Source organism: Spermophilus citellus (genome assembly GCF_964194105.1).
Source record: "Spermophilus citellus genome assembly, chromosome: 2".
Classification (NCBI taxonomy): Eukaryota; Metazoa; Chordata; class Mammalia; order Rodentia; family Sciuridae; genus Spermophilus; species Spermophilus citellus.
In genome coordinates this window covers 72,612,739-72,634,883 of record NC_138183.1, presented here as the reverse complement: position 1 = coordinate 72,634,883, position 22,145 = coordinate 72,612,739, and the positions used below count along the sequence as shown (strand labels likewise).

Sequence of the window (22,145 nt, the reverse complement as noted above, 5' to 3'; positions counted from 1 at the left end):
GGTACTCGACCACTGAACTACATCCCCAGCCCTCTTTATTTTTCATTTTGAGACAGAGTCTTGCTAAATTGCCTAGGCTAGCCTGGAATTTGATCCTCCTTGCCTCAGCCTCAGAGTATCTGGGATTATAGGCATGTGCCACCCACCAAGCCCAGCTAAAGATTCTTAGAATTTTTGTTTAGAATGCTAGATGAATCTATCAGGATTTCATCCCTTTAAATAATATTGAGTGATTGTTATGCAAAAAGCTGTGCTAAATGCTGATAGCAGGCACTGTAAATTTTGTCAATAATAGCAATAAAAATAACATCAAATATGTTTCATATGCTAGGTTCCAAGCTGAATGATTTCACAGCAATCCTGAGATTAAAAAGGTGCTGTTATTTATTAGGTACTTATTTAATAGGAGGAATCAGACTAGTTAACCTGACCTAAGGTTACAGTGGAGTTTTCCTAGTATGTTTCTAGGTGCTTGGAGTTGTAAATGAATAGCTATTGACTTGGATCCCTTGGTTTCTTTTTTCTTTTTGGGGGGTGGGATACTGGGGATTGAACCTCCTGTCTCAGCCTCCCAAGCTGCTGGGATTACAGGCCAGTACCACTGTTGCCCGGTTTAGGTTTCTGGTGGTGGGAAGAACTGTTTAACTCTTGGATTTGGTTCCCCCAAAGCCATCCATCATCAGCTGTCCACTCCTGTTCTAACTCTGGTTTTTATCTGGTATTCATGAACCTTGGTTAGGAGTTTTGGCAGACATCTTGGACTTTGATCACACCTACCTTGTATTTGCCATAGTTATCCACAAGCTGTTTCCCTTCCATTGAAAAAGAACTCAGTTTTAGATCCAATAGTAGATTAGTCAGGATTCTTTGGTTGCATGCAATAGAATCCACACTTGGACCGGCTTAGTAAAAAATGGAACTTTATTGGTTCGAGTTGCAGACACAACTGGGGTCACTCCGTTCAGGTTTTCTGGATACAGATGCTCCATGTCTGCTCTCTGTGACTCAGCCTTGCTGTCTTTTGCTCTGGCTTCATTCATGGGCAGGCTGTTTCTAAATGGTGTTAAGATGGCTGCCCGCAATGCCAGACTCACATCCTGCCAGTTCAGCAAGCCCGATGGAAAGGACATTTCCAATTCCCAGTGATTCCAGCAAAAGTCCCTGGCCTTAAGTTGCATGGCTAAACTCAAATTGTATGCCCATCCCTGAGATCAATTCCTGTGGCATGACTGGGGCTCATCCAACCTCTTGGGTCTGGAAGAGTGTTGTGGTCACCCCTAGGAATTACATGAACTCTTGAGTGGGAAGGGAGTAGGAACTTCAGAGTGCACTATTTATTACCCAAAAGGGAATAAATGTGAGCCAGGCAAAACTAACACCTAGGCCCTCTACTAGTTCAGTTAGACCCACAAGCAGATGTTCAAAAGAACAGTTTAACTAAATGAGAGACAAAACAGTATGACAACATCTTTTCCTCTCGTCTCTGGAGTTCAACTTTAAAGGCCAGTAATGAATGGACAACAGGGTTTTTACAGAAAACAGATTATTTTGACATGTTTGTGCAGGTACAGACTTACAGGCCTTTCTGACTGGGTGATGTAGAAGCTGGATCTAAAGACTCACGTGGAACAAATATAACAGCATGCTCTTAGAGAAAAAAAAAAGAGTAAGCAAAAAAGAATAAATTAAAAAGGAAACAAAGCAAAAAAAGAATTAACAGCATTATCTTCAGATAATAGTGTGATCTTCAGAGCCAGTTACTTCATCCTAACTCAAGACTGTCCATTTAATGCTCAGAGAAATGAATCATGTTTACAGGAACATTTATTACCCTATGTGCTAATAAAGCACTAGTCTGTGCAAAGATGAACTGTTTATATAGCGGTTTCCATTCAGATCCAGAAGTCTATTCAGTATGCACAATGCTACGCAAAAACATCCTAAGAAATCCTAAGAGAGGAAAAAGAGCTCAAAAATAACAAAAACCAAAACAAAACCAACCAAACAAAAAAAGCACACATAAGATGCCAGGGCTACCATAATTCTACTGTAGCTTTATACCATTATCGATTTTTTTGGCACTGGGGATTGAACTTAGGGATACTCGGCTACTGAGCCACATCCCCAGCCCTATTTTGTATTTAGTGCCTCGCTTTTTGCTGAGGCTGCCTTTGAATTTAGAGATCCTCCTGACTCAGCTGAGCGGCTGGGATTACAGGTATGCCACTGTGTTGCCCCATTATCATTTTAATGGAAATAAGCCAAATGACAACCAAACAGCTGGCTTTCCCTATTTCATGTTGCAAACCATACCCATGACTAGCCACAAAATGCTTCTGGAGGGAGCAGGACCCTACTCATCAGGGCTTCCCAGCAGGATAGAGAATGGGCTGTCTCCCTTGCCCAGGCATTTATTCTCAACTCCCAAATTTCAAAACACAACTCAGGAACTCCTGCCCAAGGAGGATTCCACTGAGATCTCAGGACAGTTGGACACCTCATTCTCTTTGGGTGAAAGTTTACAAAATCAGGATTCTTGTTCTGATTTGGGGTCCTTTGCCTTTCTTTCTCCTGAGGGTGCTCTATTATTCAGCTGGCAACAGGCCATCCATGTGGCACGCCGTCCTTTGCTCTTGGTGGTCTTCCCTGGGCACCGTGAGGCAGCCCTCTTCTAGTGGTGTTCTTCCCAGTGAGTTTCTGGGCTTAGGAACACAGTCCTCCCCACTCTAATTTGGGGAAGGGTAGAAATCTTCAAGGCATGCCCTCAGACACATCCCTTTGAGCTGCGCCACGTGTATGTGGGGACTTCCTTAGGGGGGCTTATGCAAGCTCCAGGTACGCTGTGGGGAAGCTAGGCAATAGTGGCACTTTTGGGGACTTCCCATGCCTGTTAAGAGGAGAGTTAAGGGTTCTGGGCACTGTTTAGAAACATCTGTATTTATACAGATGCCCCTCTGTTTGCTGGAATGACAACCTAATAAACATAAACTGGGAATATAGTTAAGTCAAAATGCTTTTAATATACATAGCTATCAAACATCCTAGTTTAGCAACAAATAGTGCACTGTAGAATATGGGTTGTGTCCCCTTCTGATGGCATGGCTATCTGGGAGCTATGAGATGGGAGTCACAGAACAGACATCAAGATATAGGTCTTGCTGGGTTGAGTCAAGAATCTCCTGTCTGCCATCTTTCATTTGAGACCCACCAGAATTGCACAAATTTTCTCATAAATCCGTTGAGGTTCAGGTCATGCCAGAAATATGCAGATAGGCTTGCTTCCTAGACACCAAAGAGCTGGAACAGGAAGTACAGTACAGGGACAGACACACACCCACTTCCCATTTCAGAACCTACAGCGGGGCATCACCTGCTTTCCATAGAGGAACACTGGAACCAGGAAGTAAAATCTCACTTCCAAGCTCTATAGTCATTCGACTGAATCAACAAATGAAACAAAAGGATTGCAAACCACAAGGATTCAGTGAAGGGTCAGGAGCGAAGGGTAGTAGGATGGGATGGCATTGGGGTGGGATTATTCTTTCAAAGTCTATCCAGTATTTGTATTCATCTAGAACATCTACAGTTACAGCAATATTTCTGACAAAAGAAGCTTTTTTGGGGCAAGGAGGGTAATCAGGGATTAAACCCAGGGGTACTTGATTAACCACTGAGCCACATCCCCAGTGCCCCACCTCCCTTTTTGTATTTATTTATAGAGTCAGGGTCTCCCTAAATTGCAAGGCTGGCTTTGAACTCAAGCTCCTCCTGCCTCAGCCTCCTGAGCTGCTGGGCTTATTGATTTTTGAGTTCAGTGTTAACAATTGAAATTATTTCTGCAATAAAGGGGTGGCCTGTACACCTCTTCTATCATGTGTTAGAGGTTCTACCCACTAAGGTATTGGAGCATGCAGTAAAAGCAATCTTTCTCCTTTTGTATCTGCCATTCTTTGTTGCCTTCCAGCGGGGAGGGAGGCCAGGTGGTACATCAGTGGGGTGGTTGAGTGCTGGGTCCAAGGCTGGGTGGGATGTGTACGCCAGCCTGGTTCTTGAGGAATGCTTTCCTGGACTCTTTACAGTCTTTCTCTTCACAGTCTTTCTCCTCACACATCTTCCTAGCCAGGGTGGTTCTTTGTTGGGCAATTCCTGCCATGACTGTTGGTGTGATTCCACCTCTGAAGCTTCCTGTCTGTTCTTGTGAGGGCCATTTCCTTCACACATATGGAAAGAGGAGGAGAAGAGGGGAGTGTGGGAGGAGTGAGAAAGCAGATGTATGTACAGAAAGTTTTTAACTTTCTAACAATTTGTTTGAGAAGGAAACAGATTGACTCTTCCTTTCTTGGGTTTTGGACACCTGGAGTATTCCAATAATTTCTCAATGTAAAGTAAATCACACCCCACCCCCCACAGAATATATTCTTTTATTTTATTATTATTTTTTTTTCAGTATTAGGGATTGTACCCAAGGGCACTCGACCCCTGAACTTCATCTCTAGCCCTTTTTCATTTTGTCCTGAGAGAGGGGATGTCTAAATTATCTGGGCTTGCTTCTCAAACTTGGGATCCTCCTGCCTCAGCCTTCTGAGTTGCTGGGATTACAGACATATACCACCACTCCCAATGATACTTTTTAAAAACATTAAAATAATTTTTTTATAAAAGAAAACTTTTCCTTATAATCAAAGAAATCTGTACTCACTGTTTTAAAAATCAGGAATATAGGGGAAGGTAACAGAAAGTAGAAGTTGTTCTTTATTTCCTTCACACATAAATAACCACCATTCGTATTTTGTGTCTATTCTCCCAGGATTTTTTTCTTTCTATAGATACTCATACATGCATGCAGTAGATGACACACTTTTTTTTTTTTTTTTTTTTTTTGGTACTGGGGATTGAACCCAGAGGTGCTTTATCATTGAGCTACATTGCCCTCCCTTTTTTATTTTTTATTTTGAGACAGGGTCTCGCTAAGTTGCTTAGGGCCTTGTTAAATTGCTGAAGCTGGCTTTGAACTTGCAATCCTCTTGCCTTCAGCCTCCCGAGTCACTGGAATTACACATGTGCTCCACCACACTCAGCTGACCTTCTCGCTTTGCAGTGAATAGCTAACATACTTCCATTTCATTATATATCAGTCTGGTATTTAATTTCTATTTTTTTTAACAAGTCCATACTATTCTACTGTATATTCTCCAATGATGGATTAAAATAGCTCTTTTCTGTTGGACAATTGTTCCCAACTTATAGTTTTTTTTTAATTAATTAATTTATTTTAATTAGGTATATATGACAGCAGAATGCATTTTGATTCATTGTACACAATTGCAGCAGAACTTTACATTTCTATGGTTGTACATGATGTAGCATCACACCATATGTGCAGTCATACATGTACCTAGGGTAATGATGTCCGTCTCATTCCACCATCTTTCCTTTTCCCATGTACCCAACTTATAGTTTGTATCATACTGGTATCCCTCTATATTTTCATGTCCCTCTCTAATTATTACCAAAAATAATTCCCCCAAAATATTGCCAGATGGCTCTGGATCAATCATGAGTCTTGCCAGTGTGGTACTGGGCCTATTTCCTCAAGCCTCCCCCAATGGTAGGTAAGAACAGACTTTTTGACATTTTCATCAGCATCACATATATTTCGTTGGTGTCTTAATTGGCATGTTTTGATTATGTGTGAGATTTAATATAGCTTTATATATTTATTTCTTGGTCATTAGTATTTCTTATCTTATAAATTGCGTATTTGCATTCTTACCCACTTTTATAAAATTGGACTACTCATTTTGATTTGTAAGTGTTCTTTTTTTTGCATAGATTATATGCAAATATACATATATTGTGCCACATAGAAGTTTAACATTTTTATGTATTCAAAACTGTCCTTCTAATAGAATTTTAGTTTCATGTTTAGAAAGTCTGTCTTCATTCCAGGATTCTTTAAATGTTTACCTATATTTTCTTTTACTTTTATGGTTTTATTTTATTTTATTATTATTATTATTTTTTGCATTTGCATGAATATAAACCACTTGGAATTCATTTAAGTGAGAAGCATAAGGTAGGGATCCTGATTTAGTTTCTGTTTAACCTTATGTCTCCATCATTTACGGAATTAAACATTTTTTTTTTGCTTCACTGATTTGAAATACTCCATTTACCATATGCTAAATCCCTATAGATTCTTAGGTTTATTTTCAGGCTCTGCTCTGTTCTACCAATTTGTCTTTTCCTATGCTTTCTCACTATCTTAATTATTACAACTTTAATAATACATTTTAATAACTACTATTGCAAGTGCTCACTTATTATTTATTCTTTTAAGAATTTTCTTGGCAAGTTAGGTATGTTTATTCTTCCAAATAAGCTTCAGAAATAATTTTGTCAAATTCAAGAAAAAGAAATTCTTATGGTGTGTGGTTAATTTCATAGATGAATTTGTACAGAATTGCTGTATTCACACCATTGAGTCTAACATGGGAAACATTCCATTTATTCATTTTCTTTCACATCAAGATTTTATGGCTTTCTTCTCGATGGTCCTGAACTTTTATTGTTAGGCTTATTCAGAGTACTAATGCTTAGCAGGTTAGCATATAAGAAAACCATAGCTCTTTTGCATATTTATACCTAGGTGTGCACTTATATTTATTTATTTTTTTAACTGGGGGATTGAACCCAGAGGCACTTTAACTGCTGAGCTACATCCCCAGCCCTTTTTATTTTTTATTTTGAGGCAAGGTCTCTTAAGTGGCCCAGGATGGCCTGGAACTTGGAATCCTCCTGCCTCATCTTCCTGAGTGGTAGGGTTTGCAAGGCACTTACCACCACGCCCAGCTGTGCTTAATTTGTATGCAATTCTTCAGGAATTTGTCTTGTATTTTCCAAATAAGGAAGTTATAACAACTGCAAATAATTCTTACTTAATAAACTTCCTTCTTCCCACCATTTACTTCTATCTTGCTATCTAATTTCATTCACTAGCATTTCCTAACAACATTCAATTATAATGACAGGAGTATGTGCACCTTCATTCTTTGGGCTTGATTTAGTAAGAATGCTAACTTTATTTCACTATTGACCTTGCTACAGGAAGGGTTCAGATTTGCATTTTTTTAATCCTGTTAAGGAATTATTCTTCAGTTTTCTAAAATTTTTTATTAGGGACAAACATTGAATGTTTGGGAATTATATCAACATGATTTTCTAATGTCAAATTATCCTTTTATCATGGAATCCTAGTTGCTTTTTTGCTGTCAATCCTAGTTGTTTTTTAGGGCTGGGGTTGTAGCTCGGTGGTAGAGCGCTTGTCTCGCATGCATGGGGCACTGGGTTCCAGCCTCAGTACCACATAGATAATAAAATAAAGGTATTGTGCCTATCCACAACTTAACAAAAAGTCTTAAAACAACAACACGCATAAATCAAAGGCATTCCTGTATATCAGCAACAAAACTTCTGAAATGGAAATGAGGAAAACCACTCCATTCACAATATCCTCAAAAAAAAAAAAACAAAATACTTGGGAATCAACCTAACAAAAGAGGTGAAAGATTTATACAATGGAAACTACAGAATCCTAAAGAGAGAGATAGAAGAAGATCTTAGAAGATGGAAAAATATACCCTGTTCATGGATAGGCAGAACTAACATCATCAAAATGGCGATATTACCCAAAGTTCTCTACAGGTTTAATGCGATGCCAATCAAAATCCCAACGGCATTTCTTGTAGAAATAGATAAAGCAATCATGAAATTCATATGGAAAAACAAAAGACCCAGAATAGCAAAAGCAATTCTAAGCAGGAAGTGTGAATTTGGAGGTATAGCGATACCAGATTTCAAACTGTACTACAGAGCAATAGTAACAAAAACAGCATGGTACTGGTGCCAAAACAGGCGAGTGGACCAATGGTACAGAATAGAGGACACAGAGACCAATCCACAAAATTACAACTTTTTTATATTTGATAAAGGGGCTAAAAGCATGCAATGGAGGAAGGATAGCATCTTCAACAAATGGTGCTGGGAAAACTGGAAATCCATATGCAACAAAATGAAGCTGAACCCCTTTCTCTCGCCATGCACAAAAGTTAACTCAAAATGGATCAAAGAGCTTGATATCAAATCAGAGACTCTGCGCCTGATAGAAGAAAAAGTTGGCTCTGATCTACATATTGTGGGGTCGGGCTCCAAATTCCTTAATAGGACACCCATACCCCAAGAGTTAATAACAAGAATCAACAAATGGGACTTACTTAAACTAAAAAGTTTTTTCTCAGCAAGAGAAACAATAAGAGAGGTAAATAGGGAGCCTACATCCTGGGAACAAATTTTTACTCCCCACACTTCAGATAGAGCCCTAATATCCAGAGTATACAAAGAACTCAAAAAATTAGACAATAACAAATAACCCAATCAACAAATGGGCCAAGGACCTGAACAAACACTTCTCAGAGGAGGACATACAATCAATCAACAAGTACATGAAAAAATGCTCACCATCTCTAGCAGTCAGAGAAATGCAAATCAAAACCACCCTAAGATACCATCTCACTCCAGTAAGATTGGCAGCCATTACGAAGTCAAACAACAACAAGTGCTGGCAAGGATGTGGGGAAAAGGGTACACTTGTACATTGCTGGTGGGACTGCAAATTGGTGAGGCCAATTTGGAAAGCAGTATGGAGATTCCTGGGAAAGCTGGGAATGGAACTACCATTTGACCCAGCTATTGCCCTTCTCGGACTATTCCCTGAGGAACTTAAAAGAGCGTACTATAGGGATACTGCCACATCAATGATCATAACAGCACAATTCACAATAGCTAGACTGTGGAACCAACCTAGATGCCCTTCAATAGATGAATGGATAAAAAAAATGTGGCATTTATACACAATGGAGTATTACGCAGCACTAAAAAATGACAAAATCATGGAATTTGCAGGGAAATGGGTGGCATTAGAGCAGATTATGCTAAGTGAAGCTAGCCAATCCTTAAAAAACAAATGCCAAATGTCATTTTTGATATAAGGAGAGCAACTAAGAACAGAGCAGGGAGGAAGAGCATGAGGAAAAGATTAACATTAAACAGAGACGAGCGGTGGGAGGGAAAGGGAGAGAGAAGGGAAAGCATATGGAAATGGAAGGAGACCCTCAATGTTACACAAAATTACATATAAGAGGTTGTGAGGGGAAAGAGGGGGGGAACAAGGTAGAGAATTGAACAACAGCAGATGAGGTAGAGAGGGAAGATGGGAGGGGAGGGGGGATAGTAGGGGATAGGAAAGGTAGCAGAATACAACAGTTACTAATATGGCATTATGTAAAAATGTGGATGTGTAACCCATGTGATTCAGCAATTTGTATTTGGGGTAAAAATGGGAGTTCATAACCCACTTGAATCAAATGTATGAAAGACGATATGTCATGAGCTTTGTAATGTTTTGAACAACCAATAAAACAACAACAACAACAACAACACTATTTAGGGCCAGGGGTGGTGTGTAGCTCAATAATAGAGGGCAAGAGGCCCTGTGTTCAGTTCCCAGCAACACACACACACACACACACACACACACAAACACATACACAAAAACAACAACAAAAAATACCACAACAACTTCTTCCTCAAGATTTGCCCATCTGTAGGAAGTTATGGTTCTTTATTGATATTCTGAGAGTTGTACTGAACGGGAGACCCAATTCCCTTAGTTTTTTTTTTTTTTTTTTTTTAACCAGATTGGTTTACTTTTGCTAGGAGCAATGAGAGATTTTGTTGTTGTTTTTTTTAAGGTTCTGCCTTGATTACAGTTTTTATCCCCTTCCCCGGACTCTCATAAGGGAAAGTGAGAAGAACCAGGTAGGAAGGAGACAGTATGTACAGGCCTCCCTGACCCCAGGCTAGGACCTTAGTGGCAGCTTGGCTGAACTTTGGGGACCCTGCAAAGACTTGGGTGTATCCAGTGAACAAGCCATGCATTTGCCAAGCACCCTGTCCTCTTTCTTCTACATGGAGGACTCAACCCCATTTATTTCAGGACTTTTCTAAAGAAGAATGAGCTGCACTGGACATCACCAGCTAATTACTGGTAGAGAGGAAACTTTCTCTCAAAGAAATGAACTCTCCTTGTGCTAACTAGGCTTCTCTCCTAACCCTTGGTAGGCCCAGGAGAATTGTGGGGCCCCATCTGTGTCTGCAAAGTCTTTTACACATTTCGTGCAGTGCTCAGTAGCTTTTTTGATTAAGTTTATTTTATACTCTGAGTCTGTCAAGGAGAGGTGTTTAGCTTGTTGCTGAAAGGGGCAGGGACTGGTATATAGATAATGAGAACTCAGAGAGACTCGTGTTATTAACAGCTCTGCTCCAGTAAGGCAGAGTTTATTGTGTCATTGCCTCTGGGTGTGTTTTCCTGTGAAGGCCAGAAATAAAACACTGGTACAAGTCTGTTTTTTTTCTCCTAGGAGGATGGTAACTTTCATTAATACTAAAGAGAGGTTTAAAGAATCTCTCTTTGATAATTGTTTGTTATGTGATGTGTTGGGTGTGAAGAAGGTTGACCATTTTCCTTTGGACCTTACCATTGAGCCAAAAGAAAGTGAGGGCCTGACTTGGTTTCCCCCCAGGTTGTGGGATGAAGGGCATGTTACAATCCTGAAGACTCTTCTTTTCCTCCTCTTGGGTCCCATTCAGCTTTCAGTCCTCTCTACATATGATTTTCCTCATGCCTATATGTTCTTTGGTGCAGACCACGTATCTTTTTTTGTGTGTGTAATGATGGGGATTGAACCCAAGGCCTCACGCATGCTCTGCCTTGAGCCCACATCCCCATCCCCAAACCACATATCATTCTTGGTGATACTTTACTGTGTGTCTGACATTTACTAATGTGCTAGAATGTATCCCATAGTGAGTTGTATGCAAACCCTCCACTGGGATAAAGGACTGGAAATTGTAGGTCTTCAAGCAGAGTCCAGTCTGCATACATACTGCTGGCTGGTGCCATGTTTTATAAAGAGTTGAATTTCACACCTCTTAGTGGGGAAAGCATTCTTCAGGAGACCATGGATTTCATTGCAACCTGTGATTGAACGCAATTTGGGCTGGACTCATTTTATTATGTGCCTTGATCCTGAAGACATTTGAATTTACAAACTCTACTACTATATAGGTGTCATGGTTCAGATCTGGATTGTCCCTTAAAAACTCATGTGCGGAAGACTTGGTCACCAACATGGCAACGTTCAGAGTTGGGGATTTTGATAAGTGACTGGAGCATGAGGGCTCTGACCTCATCAGTGGATTAATCCATTGATAGCTAAATGGACTACTGAGAGGTGGTGGAAACTGTAGGCTGGGAGGGCATGATGGAGGAAGTAGGTCATTGGGGCATGCCCTGAGGGACTATATCCTGTCCCTGGCATGGTATGTGTTTCTCTCTCTCTCTCAGCTGCCATGAGTTGATCAGCTTTCCTATGCCATGATGTTTCCTGCCTCAGAACCAGCCAACCATGGTCTGAAAACATGAGCCAAAGTAAACCTTCCCTCATTAAATTGTTTATGTCAGATATTTTGGTCACAGTGATGAAAAGCTGACTAACACATCAGGTAGAGTTCCAAATCTTCTGATCGAGATCAGTGACCATCCAATTTTTCTGAGAAGGGTCAGATAGTAAATATTTTCAGCTCTTCAGGCCATAGTTTCTGTCACAACTGCTCAACACTGCTGTGGTTGAGAGAACAGCCACAGATAATAGTTGAACTAGTTGTGTGTGGGCTTTTTTCAGTAATACTTTATGTAAGGGCATGAAATTTTAATTTCATATAACTTTTTCCTGCCATAAAATATTCTTCTTTTGGGTTGGGATTGTGGCTCAGTGGTAGAGCACTCACCTAGCATGGGTGAGGCGCTGGGTTTGATCCTCAGCGCCACATAAAGTTAAATAAATAAAGGTATCGTGTCCATCTACAACCAAAAAAGATTTTTTTAAAAAAAATCGATTCTTTTTTTTTTTTTTTGTACTAGGTATTGAACTCAAAGGCACTTGACCATAGGGCCACATCCCCAAGCCCTATTTTGTATTTTATTTAGATACAGGGTCTCACTGAGTTGCTTAGTGCCTCACCATTGCTGAGGCTGGCTTTGAACTCATTATCCTCCACCTCAGCCTCCTGAGCTGCTGGGATTATAGGTGTGTGCCACCGCTTCGGCTCTTTTGATTTTTCCAACCATTTGGTCTCGGCTCGTGGCAGGCCACATTTGGCCAGTGAGTTGAATTTGCTAACCCCCAGTTTTGACCACTGACCAAAGACTCCTAGTACTTTTCCAAAGGGTTTCAAAAGAACTAAAGTTGATCTGAGGATTTTTGCACTAGCAACTCACTTCCAAGCAGATCTTTGTTACATGCTTAGAAACTGTTAGTTTAAGTTATACAAGTTCTGTAATGCTAACACGGGCTGCTGTGGGATCTTGATTTCCATGGGGCTCTTTGGGTGTCCCTCTCTTCTCTCTGGAACACTTCAGAGATGGGGATGCTAGGTCAATGACAGCATGTACATTAGAAGATACAAATGTGGCTCAGTGGTTGAGCACTTGTGGAGCATGCATGAGGCACTCTGTTCAATCCCACACCACATAATAAATAAATAAATAAATAAATAAATAAATAAATAAATAAATAAATAAATGGCATTGTGTCTATCTACAGCTAAAAAAATATTAAAAATCAAAAAGTGAATCAGTTGGAATGGGCCTAATTACACTTAAATACTGTGTCAGTTGTCAGGGTAAGAACTTAAGTATGGGTACAGGTCCCCTGTACCCACAGTGGATTCATGACAATTTCCACCTTCTTCCTAACACAAGAGCACCTTGTTTCTTTTCAATTCTAGCCCCACAGCCTAGTAGCTTCTTGGTCCATCCTCCTCACGGTGGATAAATTCCCTCAAGTAAATAACCCCTTCCTCTCATGACTCAGTGGAAAGACACTAGAACATGTGCCAATGAGTAAGCCAAGCCACATGACCACACTTCCAAGAAACCCGCCCCTGTCCAGCTTTGTCTAGAGAGCAGTGAGAATATACTGAGTTTTGCCTTCCTGTCCTTTCTCTCCCCTCCATATCAGACAGCAGTGCAGAGAGGCTTTGTTTTGTTTTGTTTTCTCTGTTCTTTTGCAACTTATTACTCTATGAATTCTGCCTCCTTTTAATTTTTTTTTTATTTTAGATGTTGATGGACCTTTATTTTTATTCATTTATTTATATGTGGTGCTGAGAATTGAACCCAGTGCCTCACACATGCTAGGCAAGCGCCCTGCCACAGAGTCCCAGCCGCAGCCCCTCTGCCTACTTTTTATATATTTAATGTAGCATGTATTAGAAGAACATTTCCCCATAGACACTTCTTTGGGGTCAAAAAGGACTTTTCTGCAATCTAACTCTAGAATAGCCCAGAAGTCTTCGAAAGTAACCTAGTAACTTTCTGAGCAGGTTTTTTTGTTTTGTTTTGTGATGCTGGGGATTGAACCCAGGGCCTTGTGCATGGGAGGTAAACACTCTACCAACTGAGCTATATCCCCAGCCCTCTGAGCAGGTTTTGATTAATATGAGTCACCTAGAGGGTGTACAGATTAAATCACACACACACACACAGCCCTCTGCATTCATGGGTTCTGCATGAGCAAATTCAATCAAATACAAATCAAAAATATCCAGAAAGGAAACTGAGGATATGGCTCAGTAGTAGTATGCAAGAGGCCCTGGGTTTGATCTCCAATACTGCAAAATAAAAAACACTCAGGAAAAAAAAAAAGACCATTTTTTTCATGTCATTATTCCCCTAAGCAATGCAATGTACCAATTATTTTAAACAGCAATTTACACTGTATCAGGCATATTAAGTAATGTGGAGATCATTTAAAGTATATAAGATATGCAAGTATATTATGCCAATTAATATTAGGGAATTGAGCATCCTTGGATTTGGGTATCTGAGTGGTTGAGAGTTCTGGAACCAATCGCTCGTGGATACCAAAAGATGACTGCATGTTAAGTTTGAGCATTTAGTAAGTGCTGGGCTACTAGGCTGTGGGGCTAGAATTGAAAAGAAACAAGGTGCTCTTGTGTTAGGAAGAAGGTTTCATAGAAATGATACTAGGTGGAAATTGTCATGAATCCACTGTGGATACAGGGGACCTGTACCCATACGTAAGTTCTTACCCTGACAACTGACACAGTATTTAAGTGTAATTAGGCCCATTCCAACTGATTCACTTTTTGATTTTTAATATTTTTTAGCTGTAGATAGACATAATGCCATTTATTTATTTATTTATTTATTTATTTATTTATTTATTTATTAATTATGTGGTGTGGGATTGAACCGAGTGCCTCATGCATGCTCCGCAAGTGCTCAACCACTGAGCCACATTTGTATCTTCTAATGTACATGCTGTCATTGACCTAGCATCCCCATCTCTGAAGTGTTCCAGAGAGAAGAGAGGGACACCCAAAGAGCCCCATGGACAAAAATCATACATGAGATTGTCTTTGCCTCAAGGTCAACCTTATTGTGTATTAACAACCTGCATTTTACTTTTTGCTCAAATGATGGCCAAAATGGGTAAAAAAATACTTTGAATCCAACACAAAAGTAATATTTCCAAAAGTTGCAAAAGTATAGTCTTCCATTCTGTGTCTTTGTTGAATTTTTTGGTGAGGACCTTTTTGTGATTTTTTTTCGGCCCCCTACAGGAGTGCTTTCATGCATCACTACTCCCAGGCTCATCCACTGGGCAGCACCTAGCATCCACTGGTTTGCTGCTGCAGCTCTTCAGCCCAGAGCTCAGTGAGGATTCATACCAGACCCGTATGTAGAGAATCAGCTGTGACCAATGTGTTTTCCCACACTGCTTTTCCCACAAGAACTGGGTTTCTCACACGGAGGTTGTACAGGGTGTCAGATCATTGCTGTGCTCAGAGATCATCACAAAGTTAACAAGTTGGTTGCTGTTGATTTTGTTGTTATCATTATTTGTACATCTCATCAGCATGGGTTAGGAGAAGCTCCTGTGGGGAGATAATTTTTAGGTGACTCAGATGCACCATGCTGGACGGCTCCCAGCCTCTGCAATTTCTCTCTGGCTTCCAGGAAAGCTGGCATAGGAGTGAGAAAACATTCACTCCTCACACCTACCAAAGGCGTGTCTGGAGGGTTCTGTGGAAACCAGGAGCCTGTGTGTCCTATGTCTATGAAGCAGTTGCTTTGGCTGTGCTTGGAAAGGTGTGAAGAGTAGGCAGGCAGCTCCAAAGCAGGGCGATGACAACCATTTACATGATGAGCAAGTTAGGCTGTCATCTAAAAGAGTTTATTCTGGACGTTTGCCTCTATGTGTCCTTCCTGGATGTGGTCACAGGCATCTGCCCCCCTTGCCTTGATAGGGGCTGGGGTATGGGCTGGTCTGAGCATTTCTTGCAGGCAGGGTTTAGCTCCATTCTAAGTGGGATGTGGAGACACTAAAAAGCAATCTGAATGAGGAAACAGTGCCAAGTCTTCATGGCCCACTAAGAGACAGGACAGTTGAGTGGTTAGGCTCATGCAGGTGGCTCGACATTGGGGAGAGAGTTCATGTTTTCCAGTAATGTGACTGAGCAAGTATTCTAACTCTGTTCTCATTTGTAAAATGGGGCAGCTTTCTGTGATGTCCTGTAGGAATACAGTGCGAAAAATGCACTGGGATCCCTCCTTATCTCTGTCTTCATGCCTGTGATTATTATTGTTTTCTAAAAAATTTTTGGCAGTACTAGGGATTAAACCAGGGGTGCTTTAACACTGAACTATGTACTTCCAGCCCTTTTTATCTTTTGAGAAAGGGTCTCACTTAGTTGTCTAAGCTGGCGTCGAACTTGCAATCCTCCTGCCTCAGCCTCCTGAGCAGTTGGGATTATAGGTGTGCACTACAGCTCTAGCTCATATGGTTATTTTTATAATGCTAGTTATATGGAAGTAATTGGAATTGTTTAATCTAAAGGAGAGAAGATTGGAGAAGGACATGGTTCTGAAGGGCTATAATGTAGCAGAGGGAGCAAAGTTATTTTTAGTTTGACTAAAATATGGCCTTTGCAGGAAGGCACATTTCACATCAATAAAAGACACTTTGTGAAAGAAATGCTCAAGAACAGCCAGGCTATCCTGCCAGGTATTGGGGCTCCTGACTGATGCTGGGTGTCCATAGCACTAGAGAGTTTGAGGGGAAAGGGCTGCTCCAGGTGGGAGGTTGTTTGGATCAGATGCTTGAGTCCTCTTCCATCTCTATGATGTCAGGAAATTTAGCAAAGGGCTCAGGCTTTGGAGTCCTGAAAAAACTGATGAAACCAGCAACTGCATAGAATAACACCAGAAAAAAAGATTTATGAAGGATCCAATGGGTACAAAATACCAAGCTTATTTGCCTAGAGAAGATAATCCTCAGCATTTTACTCATTATATTAGTTTCCTAGGGCAGAATCACAGACTGGTGACTTAAACAAGAGAAATGAAGAATGTCCCACAGTTCTGGAGGCTGGGAGTTCAAGGTGTCAGCTGTGTTGGTTCCTTCTGAGGCCTCTCTTCCTGTAGATGGCATTTTCTCACAGTACATTTCCATGGTTTTTCCTAATCTTAATACGTCTGTGTCCTTATTTATTTTGTCTTTTTGGAACTGGGGATTGAACCTACGGGCACTTAACCACTGAGCCACATCCCCAGCCCTTTTTATTTTTTATTTTGAGACAGGGTCTCACAAGGTCGCTTAGGGCCTTACTAAGTTGCTAAAACTGGCTTTGAACTTGCAATCCTCCTGCCTAAGCCTCCCAAGTCGCCAGGCTTATGGGCATATGCCACTGTGCTCCTTCTAATCTCTTCTTTTTAATTTTTTTAAGGGAGGGTGTTACTGGGGATTTAACCCAGCAGCAATTTACCTCTGAGCTACATCACGAGCCCTTTTTATTTTTTTAAGTTGAAGCAGGGTCCTTGCTAAGTTGCTTAGGGTCTCAATAAATTGCTGAAGCTGTCTTTGAACTTGCAATGTCTTGCCTCAGTCACTTGACCATTAGGATCACAGGCAGGCGCCACCATGCTGGCATAATCTTTCCTTATAAGGACATCAGTCATGAAGGACCACCCCAATGACTTCATATAACCCCAGTTACCTCTTTAAAGACTGTTTTAAGTATCTTCAGGGGATTAGTTCCAGGATCCCCTTTCATATGCCAAATTCCCTCGATGCATGAATTCATCATAGAAAATGCAAATATTGAATTTGCATGTAATCAAAGCACTTTATTTATTTATTTATTTTTGTGCCAGGGATTGAACTGAGGGGCTTTAACCACTGAGCCACGTACCTAGCCCTTTTTAAATATCTTATTTAGAGCCAGGACCTCACTGAGTTGCTTAGGGCCTTATTAAGTTGCTGAGACTGGTTTTGAACTTGAGATCTTCCTGCCTCAGCCTCCCAAGTCACTGGGATTATAGGCCTGTGCCATCACACCTGGCTCAGTGCATGTTAAGTCATCTCTAGATTGCTTACACTACCTAATACAATGTGAATGCTATGTAAATAGTTATTATACTGTGTTGTGTAGATAATAATGACAAGAACAAAAAAGGGTATGTGTTCAATACAGAGACAGTTTTTCCTTTCTGAATATTTTCCATCTGTCATTGGTTAGTCTGTAGTTGTGGAACCCACAGATAAGGAGGTCAATATTCTGAGATATTAGGGTTTTTGTTTTGTTTTTGAACCAGGAGTTGAACCCAGGGACATTTTACTGCTGAGCTATATCCCCAGTCCTTTTATTTTTCATTTTGGGACAGGATCTCACTGAGTTGCTTAGGGCCTGGCTAAGTTGCTGAGGCTGGCCTCAAACTTGGAATCATCCTGCCTAAACTTCCCCCGTTGCTGAGATTGCAGGCATAGGCCACCAAGATCAGCATTCTGAAGTATGGAGTTTGGACTTCCACTTAAGCCTTTGGGGGAGGGGAGATATAGCCCAGCCCATAACACTGTGCGTGGACAAGGGACTTATTCTTTGAGTAGTGGGAGTTGTCACCCACATGATTTCTAAACAGTGTCTTGTCTCAATTCCCTTCTCCTAGGTGAGCGGCCCTTTCCCTGCACGTGGCCAGACTGCCTTAAAAAGTTCTCCCGCTCAGACGAGCTGACCCGCCACTACCGGACCCACACTGGGGAAAAGCAGTTCCGCTGTCCACTGTGTGAGAAGCGCTTCATGAGGAGTGACCATCTCACAAAGCACGCCCGGCGTCACACCGAGTTCCACCCCAGCATGATCAAGCGATCGAAAAAGGCGCTGGCCAACCCCTTGTGAGGTGCTACCCACGGCAGCCAGGGAGGGGTGGACCCCAGAGGACAACACAACTCCCAGGACACAGACACATGGAAACCAAGCCCCAGAAGAGGCTTGCTGACAGCAGGAGGTCACTGCTCTTTGGTCAATATTCTGATTTTTTTCTCTCCCTATATTGTTTTTTAAAAGCACATGGTAGCCTCAGATCAAAGTGAACACTTGTCCCCTTGCAGAGACAACTCGGGGGGAACCGTCTCTGACTGCTGGAGGGAGGCATATGCTTTTGTTTTTTTTCTCCTTTAGGTTTTTTTTGGGGGGTGGGGTGGGGGTGGGGAAGGGAGGGAGCAAGGCCAAGACTGGGGTAGAATTTTAAAGATTCACACTGGTGTACATATGTCTGACTGGGTGAGTTGACCTGTGGCACTACACAGCGATTCTGGGCCCTTGATGCTTGCTGTCTCTCCAAATTGTTTTCTTACCTTTTAATGTAATGACAAGTGTGCTTCAGTTTGTTTAGCAAAACCACTCTCTTGAATCACGTTAACTTTTGAGATTAAAAAAGAAACTCCATAGCACAGCTGTCTTTATGCAAGCAAGAACACATCTACTCCAGCATGATCCGCCATCTAAAGACTCGAATACAAAAAAGTTCCTTACAGTCAATGGGTAAGCAAAGTCTGAATTTAATAAGACCAACCTTGGGCAGGTTGCACCAAGTACGGAACTTTTCAGCCTTGCTTTGTATGAATTGTACTTTTTGAACATAAGCTGCACTTTTATTTTCTAATGCAGAGGATGAATAAGTTAAACACATGCTTTGAGGATAGAAGCAGACATTCTGTTTGGCACCATGTTATAATCTGCTTATTTTACAGTATACACGTTTCCCTAAGAAATCATGGCAGCGATGTGAGGGCAGAATATACACAACACATGCTGAAGGAGGAGGGTAGCATTTAAAAAGATACAAAAGAAGAAGAAGAAGAAGAAAAAAAAAGAACCAACAGAATTTTAACTCTATTAACTTGTCCAAATTTTCCTATCCTTTTAGTTAACATCATCTAACTGTACCATGATGCCACTGAGAGAAAGAACTTTGGACCCTGTTCAGTGTCATTTGAGTGGGTGCTTAACAGTCACTAGGTCTAGAGGGGGGAAAGGTTTGGTGGTCTCCTTCCCATGTTCCTACAAATCTCCCACTATCAGGTGCAAGAGTTATGTAAAAGGAAAGAGAGCTGAAGTATTAAAAAAAAAATTACCCTATACGTAGTGAGTGTCAAGGGAAAATACCACGCTGGTTTCAAAGGAGTCTCTGCTAAATAGTCCCTTTTGGAGAACGCAGGCAAATGAAATGCGTGTGAATGAAATCACATCACTGTACCTTTACATCAGTAGCCTCACCACTATACATCTTGTATCTAGGTGTCTACAACCAGCCTAAACCACTACATCCATACTATGCCATTTACTGAAAACTTAAGTTTGGCTTTTAATGGCCAGAGAAATAAACTGAGTTTTCATAGTTAAAAACAAAAAACAAAAAAACAAAAAAAATAAAAAAATAAAAAAAAAATAAACCTCAAATGAGGGGAGTCAGCAGTGATCATGGTGGAAATGTTTACATTTTTTTTTTCTTCAGAAATAACACTCTGGCGATTTTATCTGATATTTACAACGGGGCGCTATGGTGCACTCTAGTTTTTCTATGTGCTATCAAATGTGCTGCGTAGACGCAGGGTGCCCACCTGTGAGTGAGCTCGGTATTTCACCCAGCACAGGCTCGTTCCCGGTTCAGATTCAGGGGTGCTCCTGCGGCGGGCACGGGTCACGGCTGACTCCCACTTCCAATACAACAGCCATCACTAGCACGGTGTTTTTCTGTTTAACCAACGTAGCTGTATTAGTGGTTCTATCAAGAGAACTGCTTTTAACATTAGGGACTGGGAGCAGTCCATGGGCTAAAAAGGAAAGTGTTTTCTCACGAGAAAACATGTCAGGAAAAATAAAGAACACTTTCTACCTCTGTTTCAGATTTTTGAAACGCTTATTTTAAACCAAATTTTAATTTCTGTGTCCAAAATAAGTTTTAAGGACATCTGTTCTTCCATACGAAATAGGTCAGGCTGCCTATTTCTTACTGAGCTCATGGGAAGGCTCTGCTTAGGATACCCAGCACGCGCCTTTGAGTGAGTGAGGAGTTTGGGGGTTGCCTAGCAACTTGCTAACTTGTAAAAACTCAGCTTTCCCTCGCAGAAAGAAATGAAGGAAAACAAAGTCAAGCCAGTGAAAGACAATCTTTCTAGTTTCAGGAGTAAATCTATATATGGCTTTCGTCAAGCATTTCGATGGATATAAATGCAGCAACTTGTTTAAAAAAGATGCACAATTTACTTCCCCCCAAAAAAGTTGCTACTTGCCTTTTGAAGTTGTTGACAGTCACACATTTGATATTCTCTTATATGTCATAGTAACGTTACGTACAAACTCAAGGCTTTTTATTCTTTGTGATAAATCCTGTTTTACGATGTCACAAAACAGGAACCAGCATTCTAATTAGATTTACTATATCAAGATGTGGTTCAAATAGGACTACTAGAGTTCGTTGAACACTAAAACTATGAAACAATTACTTTTTATATTAAAAAGACCATGGATTTAACTTATGAAAATCCAAATGCAGGATAGTAATTTTTGTTTACTTTTTTAACCAAACTGAATTTTTGAAAGACTATCGCAGGTGTTAAAAAGAAAGAAAAGCTGTTTTATCTAACACTGTAAGTAGTTGTCATATTCTGGAAAATTTAATAGTTTTAGAGTTAAGATATCTCCTCTCCTTGGTTAGGGAAGAAGAAAGCCCTTCACCATTGTGGAATGATGCCCTGGCTTTAAGCTCCATATCATGCTTCTTTTGAGAATTATATTTGGTAGTTATAATTACAGAAACAAATTAGCTTCGTCAGTTTGCAGATAGATTTAGCACAGTACTCATCACTTTGAGTAGATAGAGATGTTCTTTCACAACGGATGAATGGTCTGTAACACTGTAAAATACTGATCTCTACAACTGTTTAATCAGTTTTATTTTTGTACAGTATTAGTGACCTAAGTTATTTTGCTGTCCCGTTTTTGTAAATCAAATGAAATTATAAAAGAGGATTCTGACAGTAGGTATTTTGTACATATGTATATATGTTGTCCAAATAAAAGTAATAAATGAAAACGATTGAACTGTCCCTGCCATTATGTGTTATAAAACAGGCGCATTTCACCATAATGGAAGTCACTTCGTTAACCACACAGGAGTTTTTCATGAATACAAGATGATGCTACTTTGTCACTTTTGACACATGCTGTATTTGTATAGACTTGTGTGTATTTACTTTTAAAAAAATCTTAGAGTATTGTAGTTATACATAATAGTAGGGTTCATTTTGACCTTTTTTTTTTTTTTTTTTTGGTACTGGGGATTGAACTCAGGGGCACTCCACCACTGAGCCACATCCACAGCCCTATTTTGTATTTTATTTAGAGACAGGGTCTCACCGAGTTGCTTAGCGCCTCACCACTGCTGAGGCCAGTTTTGAACTTGCGATCCTCCTGAGCTGGCCATTTTGACATTCATAAATTCATATAAGGTAATTTTCTCCATTTCAATCCCTAATACCATAGCCCTTCCCTCCCCTGAATATGTACTCTTCAGAGACATTTTGAGGAGGCAGAGAGAATGGAGGCCACTATTTATATTTTGTGATTAATCACTTAAAGAGGCTTTTCAAGCTTGAACT

The 22,145-nt window shown here is 40.6% G+C and overlaps 1 protein-coding gene across 2 annotated transcripts in view; it reads left to right on the top strand.

Annotated features, from left to right (window-relative positions):
- KLF9 (KLF transcription factor 9) overlaps positions 1–21,583 on the top strand; it is a 30,933-nt gene extending 9,350 nt beyond the window's left edge. The window contains exons 2-3 of one of the 2 annotated variants that reach the window (XM_081279433.1): positions 14,767–14,881; positions 18,152–18,265. In XM_081279433.1, coding sequence (XP_081135559.1) covers positions 14,767–14,864 — 98 coding nt within the window. In that variant the 3' untranslated portion in view covers positions 14,865–14,881; positions 18,152–18,265. Of the gene's footprint in view, positions 1–14,766; positions 14,882–18,151 lie in introns of both variants that reach the window. The other variant, XM_081279432.1, reaches the window with a different exon arrangement.
- The last annotated feature ends 562 nt before the right edge of the window (positions 21,584–22,145 follow it).